Source organism: Microcaecilia unicolor, chromosome 6, assembly GCF_901765095.1.
Source record: "Microcaecilia unicolor chromosome 6, aMicUni1.1, whole genome shotgun sequence".
Lineage (NCBI taxonomy): Eukaryota > Metazoa > Chordata > Amphibia > Gymnophiona > Siphonopidae > Microcaecilia > Microcaecilia unicolor.
In genome coordinates, this window is record NC_044036.1 from 24,736,438 (window position 1) to 24,748,625 (window position 12,188).

A 12,188-nucleotide genomic window follows, 5' to 3' on the forward strand; every position below is an offset into this window, starting at 1 on the left:
ACGACAAGGAGGCACATTCTTACCAGCAACAGCACACAATGCAGATCGCCAGGTTCCCCGACTTTCTGCTCCCCCACCCCAACAAATAACACAGCTTTAGAAGTATTTAAGAGAACTGCTAGCAAGTTCCCACATTCATGCCCTCTGCCAAGACTAAAACTTTTTCAACAAGCTGTCCAGCCCAGTGCTTCAAGGAAAAAGGCACAGCTCAGGTTTCGTTCTCTGCCAGGGACAGTTGAATGCAGAGAGGACTGCAGGTGCTGTGTTCTGTATGTTAGCTCAGGCAGGCACTAGGACCTAGAGGGCACTGTTTGGGGGCCGCTTTCGAGACCACAACATTGTATATTCGCTGCTGCTGCTGTGACTGATTTCAGTGTCGGCTCCGCTCCCAAGCTTAGGAGTCTGTGTTTCATTTACAGAGAGGATAGCCTGTACAAGTATTCTTTCCACACACAAAAAGGCAAGTAGTTGAACGCTTACCGGAAACGTGTATCTCAGTCAAGGCTGTGCGACAGGGAATGTACTGAGCGAAGCGTTTTGCCGCTGGCCTTCTATTTATAGTTTAATTTGTCTTTCCAGGTCTTTCATTTTTTTTCTCTTGCATTTGCAGCAACATAAAATGATGTGGGGAAAACGGTAAACACCCTCCAGAAAACCCCACAAAACCAACATATCCGCACACATTACTCATGCAACTCACAAACTCCCCAAAAAAACAATAACTAACCCACCCTCAAAATCCTCCTTCTACAACAGGACAAAGGGAAGTACAGGGGAACAACATCAAACTCACTCACAGAAACACGCAACTAACCTCTACTCCCCACACACACAGTCCCCCCCAACCACAAACACAACATACATGATTTCTGTCTGCCACTAACACGCACGTTCCCTTACAAAACTACCCTATCCTCACCCACAAACACCCCCCAAAATGCCAAACACTACCCTCCCAAATAAATACACATCTAATGTGAAAAATCAACATCTCTCACTCACACCTATACACACAAGCAAACTCACCAGCCCCCACACCAATATACACACACTCTCATGCAAACACACTGTCTCTCACACTCACTGTCTCACATATGCACTCGCACACAGTCAATCAGACACACACACGCTCTCACAGACACACTCGCACCCAGTCTCACTCTCTCTCTGACACACACACACACTCGCACAGTCACTCTCTCTCTCTCACACACTCTCGCAAACATACACACTACGAGGAAAACCTTGCTTGCGCCCGTTTCATTTCAGTCCGAAACGGGCCTTTTTCACTAGTGTTATATTTGCAAAACTTTATACTGGTAACTTAATCCATGTAAAGCTGTATGTGTAGCTTCCTGCTGAATTTATCTCACGGGTTTTATTGTTAATATTTTAGCATGTCTTTCCAGTAACAAATATGTTAGTTTGTCACCAGAAAGCTACTCAGTGACACATTTTGGCTTTGCAACATTGTGAGTGAAATTTTCAAACTGCCTGCAGTGGGACAAAGAATGTTTATTTTATTTATTTAAGGGGGAAATTATCAATGTGGGTTACTGTTAAGATTTGTAAACAGTAGACCACATTGATAATTTTTCCCCTTCTGATTTATTTTTTGGGATTTATTAACCACCTTTTATGAAGAGATTCACCCAAATCTTATTTAAGCAGTTAATGATGTCTCAGGCTCCTAATATTTGGAACTCCTTTGCTTTAAAATTAGAAGATCTGAATAGCTATGATAATTTTCAGAAATATTTGAAGAATATTCTTTTTTAAAAATTTGTTAGCTGTTTTATTTCTATCTAATTAGATGGTATAATTGTAATTTCCAAGGTTTGTCTTGGTTCATTGCTCTTTTATTTCATTGTAAACAACCTAGAACTTATGGGTTAGGCGGTCTAGAAATTCAATTGAATGTAATATAACAATAAATATAGCTATAGGCGCCGACTCTGTGGGTGCTCGAGCACCCCCAATATTTCACACACCGGAAGTTCCCTTCCTCCCTCCCAGTTCCAGGGTCGTCGTCCCTCCCTCTGAGTTCCAGGGTCGTCGTCCCTTCCTCCCTCCCTCCCTCCCTCCCTTCGAGGTCCAGGCCCCCTCCCTCCAAATTTTAAAAGTCATCTTGACTTACCTCGTCGGGGTTACGGCGGCCTGCAGCAGCGGTAAAAAGCGTGCAGGCTCGGCGCTTACTTCAGTTTTCCCTTCTCTCTCTCTCTCAGCTCTGGTCTTGCCCTTATTTCCTGTTTCTGCAAGGGCGGGACCAGAGCTGAGAGAGAGAGAAGGGAAAACTGAAGTAAGCGCCGAGCCTGCATGCTTTTTACCGCTGCTGCCGGCCGCCGTAACCCTGACGAGGTAAGTCAAGATGACTTTTAAAATTCGGAGGGAGGGGGCCTGGAACTCGAAGGGAGGGGACCCTTGAACTCGGAGGGAGGGGACCCTTGAACTTTGAGGTAAGGGAGGGGACCTGACCCTGGAACTGGGAGGGGGGGGACCCTTGAACTCAGAGGGAGGGGAGGGACCGGACCCTAGAACTGGGCGGGGGGGGGGGGACCCTGGAACTGGGAGAGAGGGGAGGGGGACCCTGGAACTCGGAGGGAGGGGACCGGACCCTGGAACTGGGAGGGAGGGGCAGGGACCCTGGAACTTGGAGGGACCCTGGAACTAGGAGGGAGGGGACCGGACCCTGGAACTGGGGGGGAGGGAGGGGAGGGACCCTGGAACTTGGAGGGAGGGAGGGGGGCCTGGAACTCAGAGGGACTTGAACTGGGAGGGAGGAAGGGAGGGGGCCTGGAACTCGGAGGGAGGTGGAGGAGGGACAAGGGAGGGAGGTGGATGGGGGAGGGGGATGCGGGGGAGGGGGAATGCACCACCTGTAAAAAAAAAAAAAAAAAAATTTCTGCACCCCCAATCATTTTGAAAAGTTGGCTCCTATGCTTTCATGCTTTTTACCTGCACCAATTTTCAAACTAGAAGTATGCACATACTTTTGTGTTGAAATTTGCTGTAGATGCAAAGTATGCATGATCACTTTAGCTGAAGAAGCACAGATGAAAATCTGAAAATGCATCTGTGTGTGAACGCTTCCACCTCCCAGTCTATACTGGTCCTAGGAATGCCTCCACTTAATGTGGCTAAAAGTAAGCACATTGTGAAAGAGTGTGTAAACTTTATTACACTGATAGTAATTTAATAACAGGGAGGCAAATATTCATCAATGATGGTCAGTGGTTTTTGACCAGCTTCAGCATTATGCCCTGATATTCGTTGCTGGGTCATGTCCAAGCACTGACATTGAATATCTCAGATTTTATGGCAGTAAAGAGCAATATCTGGCACTTAACTACTTTAGGGGCTAATTTTCAAAGCACAGACTTACAAAGTTCTATAGGTTACTGTTGAGCTCATGTTGGAAAGAGAAGGACGTCCATCTTTCGACATAAAACAGAAGATGAATGTCCTTCTCCCAGAGACATCGAAATCGGTATAATCAAAACTCGATTTTAGATGTCTGCAACTGCAGTCAGTTGCAAGGACGTCTAAAGTTCAAGTGGGCGTGTCGGAGGCATAGCGAAGGCAGGACTTGGGCGTGCCTAACACTTGGATGTCTTTGACCCATAATAAAAAAAAAACAAGGACGTCCCTGACGAACACTTGGACGTTTTCACCCGGACATGTTTTTTTAACGAATAAGGCACAAAAAGGTGCCAGAAATGACCAGATGACCACCGGAGAGAATCGGGGATGACCTCCCGTTACTCCCCCAGTGGTCACTAACCCCCTCCCACCCTCAAAAAACATCTTTAAAAATATGTTGTGCCGGCCTCAGATGTCATACTCAGGTTCATGACAGCGCATGCAGGTCCCAGGAGCAGTTTTAGTGGGTACTGCACTGCACTTCAGACAGGCGGACCCAGGCCCATACCCCCCTTACCTGTTACATTTGTGGAGGAAACGGTGAGCTCTCCAAAACCCACCACAAACCCATTTACCCATATATAGAGATACCCCCTTCACCCGTAAGGGCTGTGGTAGTGGTGTACAGTTGTGGGTAGTGGGTTTGGGGGGGGGGCTTAGCACACAAGGTAAGGGAGCTATGTTCCTAGGAACATTTTATGAACCCCCTAGGGTGCCCGGTTGGTGTCCTGGCATGTTAGGGTGACCAGTGCACTACAAATGCTGGCTCCTGCCATGACCAAATGGCTTGCATTTGGACATTTTTGACATGGACGTCTTTGGTTTTGAAAAATCGCTGAAAGTCAGAAACATCCATGTCTAGGGATGTCCAAATCTAGGGACGTCCAAATTTAAGGATTTGGACGTCTCTGACGGTTTTTTTTAAACGAAATCTGGATGTCCATCTTTTTTTTTCAAAAATACTGGTTTCCCCGCCCCTGGATTTCGCCGTTTTGCAAGGACATCCAAATCGTAACTTGGACGTTTCTTTCGAAAATGCCCCTCCACGTAACTTTGTAAGTCTAAGTGCTTTGAAAATGAACCCTTTAGTGAAACTGGACAAAGATAGGACTAAGTTTTATGTGGTTTGATTTGTCCAGTTAACTTAGGCAGTTAAGTGCTGAACATCAGCACGTAACTACATAAGTGCTGACTGCATCCCCAGACCACCCACAAAATTGCTGGCTTTAGCTTTTGCAATTAGTGCTGACGTTCAATGATACTAACTAGTTAAGTGCCACTGAATATCAGCAGATAGCCCCACGCAAGTGATTTAACTAGGCAGGAGCCTTTTCTGCTCAGTTTAACCGCTTTGAATATCAACCCCAAGGTTTCTAGGCAATGGGCTTTGTAACAAGTTTTGTGGCAAATAAAACATAATAGTAAACAAGGTCCAATAGCAAATGCTATTTATTTTTATATTGTTTACTACTACTACTACTATTTAGCATTTCTATAGCGCTACAAGGCGTGTCACTATGTTTTGAGATCACTGGCTCATTATTTGTATTATACTCTAATTATGTACGTATTTCAGTGTAGTTTATTGGGTTTATTATATATTTATTTTTTTGTTTTGTTACTTGGAGATTGTATTTGGTCTTTGCTTTTATTGTAATATGTTCTAGCCATTTCGTCAGTAAAGAGTGGTGAATTATTAATATAAATTATATTTATTAACTCTATACTCTCAAAACATCAATGAATGTGTGTTTTTTCTTACAGCTCCTAATTGTCCACCCAAAGAAACTTCAGATTCTCAGCCATTTGAAAGACCACATGTGACCACACGTTTAGATAACACCATGGATAAACCCACCATACCATTATATATGGATAGTTTACTGAGAGGGAATCTATTGAACTGTTCAGTTGAAGAAGATTCCGGTAGCAAAGGTGAAATTTTTTCATTAACGAGTACCTTGAATTAGGTTTCTGTAAATGCAAAGGGCGGTATTTAGCTGGAAGGTCACTGCTGAAAGATATAAGTTACTTGGATATCCTTAAGTGGATTTTTAGCTGCACTTTATTTAAGTGGGACTACTGAATATTGGTACTATCCACTTTATCTTTTGCTGAAGGCCTGGAATGCTTCCACCTGTGGCCAGCTAAAAGTTATGTGTTCATTGGCCCCAAATGATTTAGAGATGGGAGTAACTAGCGAGGTAATTAAATTTGCTGATGACACAAAGTTATTCAAAGTCGTTAAATCACGACAGGATTGTGAAAAATTACAAGAGGACCTTACAAGACTGGGAGACTGGGCAGCTAAATGGCAGATGATGTTTAATGTGAGCAAGTGCAAGGTGATGCATGTGGGAAAAAAGAACCCGAATTATAGCTACGTCATGCAAGGTTCCACGTTAGGAGTTACGGACCAAGAAAGGGATCTGGGTGTCGTCGTCGATAACACACTGAAACCTTCTGCTCAGTGTGCTGCTGCGGCTAAGAAAGCGAATAGAATGTTGGGTATTATTAGGAAAGGTATGGAAAACAGGTGTGAGGATGTTATAATGCCGTTGTATCGCTCCATGGTGCGACCGCACCTTGAGTATTGTGTTCAATTCTGGTCGCCGCATCTCAAGAAGGATATAGTAGAATTGGAAAAGGTGCAGCGAAGGGCGACTAAAATGATAGCGGGGATGGGACGACTTCCCTATGAAGAAAGACTAAGGAGGCTAGGGCTATACAGCTTGGAGAAGAGACGGCTGAGGGGAGACATGATAGAGGTATATAAAATAATGAGTGCAGTGGAACAGGTGGATGTGAAGCTTCTGTTCACGCTTTCCAAAAATACTAGGACTAGGGGGCATGCGATGAAACTACAGTGTAGTAAATTTAAAACAAATCGGAGAAAATTTTTCTTCACCCAACGTGTAATTAAACTCTGGAATTCGTTGCCGGAGAAAGTGGTGAAGGCGGTTAGCTTAGCAGAGTTTAAAAAGGGGTTGGACGGTTTCCTAAAGGACAAGTCCATAAACCGCTACTAAACGGACTTGGAAAAATCCAAAATTCCAGGAATAACATGTATAGAATGTTTGTACGTTTGGGAAGCTTGCCAGGTGCCCTTGGCCTGGATTGGCCGCTGTCGTGGACAGGATGCTGGGCTCGATGGACCCTTGGTCTTTTCCCAGTATGGCATTACTTATGTACTTATGAAATTTTATTTATTTATTCCTCCCCGGGAACTCCTTTCACTGGGTAAATCTCTCTTATCTGCACCCTTCTCCTCCACTGCTAACTCCAGACTCCGTTCCTTTTATCTTGCTGCACCATATGCCTGGAATAGACTTCCTGAGCCGGTACGTCAAGCTCCATCTCTGGCCGTCTTCAAATCTAAGCTAAAAGCCCACCTTTTTGATGCTGCTTTTAACTCCTAACCCTTATTCACTTGTTTAGAACCCTTATTTTATCATCCTCACTTTAATATTCCCTTATCTCTTGTTTGTCTGTCCTAATCAGATTGTAAGCTCTGTCGAGCAGGGACTGTCTCTTTATGTTCAAGTGTACAGCGCTGCGTACGTCTAGTAGCACTTTAGAAACAAGTAGTAGTTGTTACATTTGTATCCCACCTTTTCCCACTATTAGTAGGCTCAAAGTGGCTTACATAGCTCCGGAGAGGTGGTTACAGTCTCCGGTGTGAACAAATACAGTATAGGGGTACTATTACAGTGACAAATACAGTAAAGAAGTATCGGTAAATAGGTTGGGGTGATTCAGACAAAATGTTAGGGTATGATCATGTGTCGGGGTTGAAAACTGTCTGTTTCCTGATTAAAATGCCATATTTCATTATTCTGTATTTATGTCAGATACTGTGGGGTATGCCTTCTTGAATAGGTGAGTTTTTAGGTTTTTTTTGGAATTCTGGATGATTATTTGTAGATTTCAGGCATTTTGGTAGAGAATTCCAGAGCTGTGTGCATATGTAAGAGAAACTTGACGCGTATGTTCATTTATACTTCAGGCTTTTACAACTTGGGAAGTGAAGAGTTAAGTACGTTCTGGCTGATTCAGTTGTGTTTCTAATTGGTAAGTCGATTAGTTCAGACGTATAGCTCGGAGGTTCTGTGAACAAAGGTACAAATCTTGAAAGCGATACGTTCCTTGATTGGTAGCCAGTGTAGTTTTTCACGAAGGGGTTTTGCGCTTTCAAATTTAGATTTTCCATAGATAAGCCTGGCTGCCGTATTCTGAGCAATCTGTAGTTTCCTTAGGATTTGTTCCCTGCAACCCGCATATACTCCATTGCAGTAATCGACAAGTGTTAATACCATTGTTTGAATCATGTTGCGAATAGTTTCCCTTGGGAAGAATATTTACCCATTTGAGTTTCCACATTGTGTGTAACATTTTCTTTGTAATGGCGGTGGCTTGGTTCTTTAGCGTTAGGTTGCTGTGAATAATAATGCTGAGGATTTTCAGGCTATCTGAGATTGGAAGAGTGTGTTCCGGGGTATTGTGGGTTAGTTTGTAAAATGTTGAGATGAAAGAATAAGGCAGTGTGTTTTTTCTTTATTGAGTTTTAGTTTCAATGTCATAGCCCAGGTATCCATTAGGCTTAGGCTGTTTTTTATTAGATTTGAAAGGTATGTATATTGTGACATCATCCACATACAGAAAAGGGTTAAGGCCTTGATTGAAAAGAGACTTGGCTAAGGGGGTCATTATTAGGTTGAAAAGGATGGGTGAGAGAGGTGATCCCTGAGGTACTCTGCAGTCGGTTTCCCAGGGTGGAGAGATGTTGGAGTTTGACTTTGCTTGATATGACCTTGTGGTTAGTAACCCCTTGATCCATTTGAGTATATTCCCTCCGATTACTATCCTGTCGAGTATATTTAGTAGTATATTATGGTCTACCATATCGAATGCACTAGACATGTCAAATTGAATTAGGAGAATGTTTTTACCTAGTGCAATTTCTTGCTTGAATTTGGCAAGAAGAGATTCCAGTACATTCTCCGAGGACAAGCAGGCTGCTTGTTCTCACTGATGGGTGACGTCCAACGGCAGCCCCAAGATCGGAAGATCTTCCTAGGAACAAAGTTTGCTAGCCCTCGCGTGCACATGTGCGCACCGCGCATGTGCGACCGTCTTCCTGCCCATAGCGCGAGCGTGCTCCTCAGTCTCTTTTTTTCCGCGGCTCAGGACAGCTGTTTTTTTTCCGTTCTGTGCCCCAGAGAGGCCCTCGCAGCGTTTTCGTCGCTTTTTCGCCGATTTTCAGCTTGTTTCTGTACGAGTTCGCTCGTGTTTTCCGTTTAAAAAAAAGTTTCTTTTCCTCTATTTCTTTAGTTTTTGTCCCGTAAGTTTCCTTTCTTTGTCATGAGCGGCCATTTTGGCCGCCCGTACGGGTTTTTCCCTGTTTTGGTGCCTTTCCTTTTGGCACCATCGCGAATTTTGACCTCGCCGGCGCGATTTTTCCACCCATGTCCTCGAAGCCTGCCAGCGGTTTAAAGAAATGCACGCGGTGCAACCGGACAATCTCGCTCACTGATAGGCACATCTCGTGTCTTCAGTGTTTGTGAGCTGGTCATCGTCCCAACGCCTGCACATTGTGTCTTCAGCTAAAAAAGAGGACTCAGGCGGCGAGATCGTCTCAGTGGAACCTTTTGTTTGGAGCCCTGTCCGGTCGTTCAACGTCGACGGAGCCAGCGGTACCGAGGTCATCGACGGTATCGATGTCAGCATTGGAGGGTGCATCGATGTCTGGAGCGCAGGTGATGGCTGTCCAGAGATCCCACGCTGGTGGCAGTGAGCCATCGAGTGGGTCTCCAAATGCCTCAAGGGCTCCTGCAGTACAGGCCCCCCGGGACCGACCTCCTTCGGACCCGGCCTCGAGGAGACGTGTGGATTCCACGTCCTCGTCGGTACCAGGAGGTTCCGTTGACATGCTTCGAGCGAAGGCGAAGAAGCACCGTCATCGGTCACCTTACCATCACGGTACCGAGAGCTCCGGGGCGCCGAGGGAATCAGCACCCGGAAAGCGTTGACGCCGGGAGGACCGCTCACCCTCCATACAGGAGGTCTCGATGCGCTCTTCTCAGGACAGCCCGGTACCACCTCCGTGCCCCAGGCAGATTCTGACCTCGTCGCCTGTACCGGCCCCACAGCCTTGTTCGACAGCCACGCTAGACAAGCGCCTCTGAGCCATACTCCCAGGGATTCTGGAAGGGCTGCTGCGACCATCTGTTCCGGTACTGCTGGTGCTTGCGCTGTCGGTACCGTCGAGAGATGCGGCGGTTGGCTCCCCGCCCATGATGAGGACTGCGACGCCGGTACCGCTTGCGACATCGGCGTCCGCTGCCACCCAAGTTGACTCCCCGTCGCCAGTGGCGAGGGAGTCTTCTTCTCGACATCGCCGTAGAGGACTAGGTTCCTCGGTGTCAAGACGGGCTCCGCTGTAGAGGACTAGGTTCCTCGGCGTCGAGATGGGCTTGGCTTCAGACCGAAGTTCGAGAACTTGTATCCGATACCAAAGGTGAGGCCTCGTGGGAGGTAGAGGAAGACCCCAGATATTTCTCTGATGAGGAGTTTTGTGGTCTTCCTTCTGATCCTACTCCTTCGCCGGAGAGAAAGCTTTCTCCCCCTGAGAGTCTGTCTTTCTCGTCATTTGTCCGGGAAATGTCTATGGCCATTCCCTTCCCAGTGGTTACTGAGGATGAGCCCAGGGCTGAGATGTTTGAGGTCCTGGACTATCCTTCGCCACTTAAGGAGTTGTCCACTGTTCCTCTTCATAATGTCCTGAAGCAGACATTGATGGCGAACTGGACGAAACCATTAAGTAATCCCACTATTCCCAAAAAGATTGAGTCCCAGTATTAGATCCACGGTGACCCAGAGTTGATGAAGAGCCAGTTTCCTCATGACTCTGGAGTTGTGGATCTAGCTCTCAAGAAAGTCAAGAGTACTAGGGATTACGCCTCGGCGCCCCCGGGGCGGGAGTCTAGGACTGGACTTTTTTGGGAGGAAGGCCTACCATTCTGCTATGCTCGTGTCCAAGATCCAGTCCTACCAGCTCTACACGAGCATCCACTTGCGGAACAATGTGCGGCAGCTGACGGAATTGGTCAATAAGCTCCCATCGGAGCAGGCCAAGCCTTTTCAGGAGGTGGTCAGGCAGCTGAAGGTGTGTCGCAAATTCCTGTCCAGGGGTGCTTACGACACTTTTGATGTTGCATCCAGGGCCGCTGCTCAAGATGTAGTGATGCGCAGACTCGCATGGCTGCGTGCCTCTGACCTGGAGAATAGAGTCCAGCAGCGGATTGCGGATGCTCCTTGCCAGGGGGATAACATTTTTAGCGAGAAAGTTGAACAGGTGGTAGAGCAGCTCCAACAGCGGGACACCGCCTTCGACAAACTCTCCCACCGGACGCCTTCAGCATCTACCTCAACAGGTAAACGTTTTTATTGGGGAAGGAGGAATGCTCCCTACGCTTATAATAAGTGTAGGTACAATCCACCTGCCCACCAGCCTGCTCAGGCTAAGCCCCAGCGCTCTCGTTCACATCAACAGCGTGCGCCTCAACAGGCCCCTGCAGCTCCCCAGCAAAAGCAAGGGACGGGCTTTTGACTGGCTCCAGGCGAGCATAGCTGAGATAAACATGTCCGTGCCGGACGATCTGACCGGTGTTTTTTCACCAACGGTGGCCTCTTGTAACCTCTGACCGGTGGGTTCTTCAAATAGTCCGGCTAGGATACTCCCTCAATTTGATCTCAAAACCTCCAAATTGCCCTCCGGGAGCTCAGTCCTTCAGCTTCCAGCACAAGCAGGTACTTGCAGAGGAACTCTCCGCCCTTCTCAGCGCCAATGCGGTTGAGCCCGTGCCACCGGGGCAGGAAAGGCTGGGATTCTATTCCAGGTACTTTCTTGTGGAAAAGAAAACGGGGGGATGCGTCCCATCCTAGACCTAAGGGCCCTGAACAAATATCTGGTCCGAGAGAAGTTCAGGATGCTTTCCCTGGGCACCCTTCTTCCCATGATTCAGGAAAACAATTGGCTATGCTCTGTGGACTTAAAGAATGCGTATACTCACATCCCGATACTGCCAGCTCACAGACAGTATCTTCGATTCCGTCTGGGAACACAGCATTTTCAGTACTGTGTGCTACCCTTTGGTCTCGCCTCTGCGCCCAGGGTGTTCGCAAAATGCCTGGCAGTCGTGGCAGCGTCTCTACGCAGGCTGGGAGTGCATGTGTTCCCTTATCTCAACGATTGGCTGGTGAAGAACACCTCGAAGGCAGGAGCTCTACAGTCCATACAGATGACTATTCAACTCCTGGAGCTACTAGGGTTTGTGATAAGTTATCCAAAGTTTCACCTTCTTCCAGTACAAAGACTCAAATTTATAGGAGCTCTGCTGGACTCCCAGACTGCTCATACCTACCTCCCCGAGGCGAGGACAGACAATCTCCTGTCCCTTGTTTCCTGGGTACGAGCGTCTCAGCAGATCACAGCTCGGCAGATGTTGAGATTGCTTGGCCACATGGCCTCCACAGTTCATGTGACTCCCTTGGCCCGTCTTCACATGAGATCAGCTCAATGGACCCTAGCTTCTCAGTGGTTTCAAGCTGCGGGGAATCTAGAGGACGTGATCCATCTGTCCACAGTTTTTCTCAAATCCCTACATTGGTGGACAGTTCGCTCCAATTTGACCCTGGGACGTCCTTTTCAAATTCCTCAGCCGCAAAAGGTGCTGACTATGGATGCGTCTCTCCTGGGGTGGGGAGCT

General features: G+C 47.0%; 1 protein-coding gene across 2 annotated transcripts in view; it reads left to right on the top strand.

Annotated features, from left to right (window-relative positions):
- Positions 1–12,188, top strand: part of LOC115472814 — a 124,786-nt gene that overhangs the window by 83,993 nt on the left and 28,605 nt on the right. For both annotated transcript variants that reach the window (XM_030207255.1, XM_030207254.1), the window contains one exon: positions 5,185–5,355. In XM_030207255.1, coding sequence (XP_030063115.1) covers positions 5,185–5,355 — 171 coding nt within the window. The remainder of the gene's footprint in view (positions 1–5,184; positions 5,356–12,188) is intronic.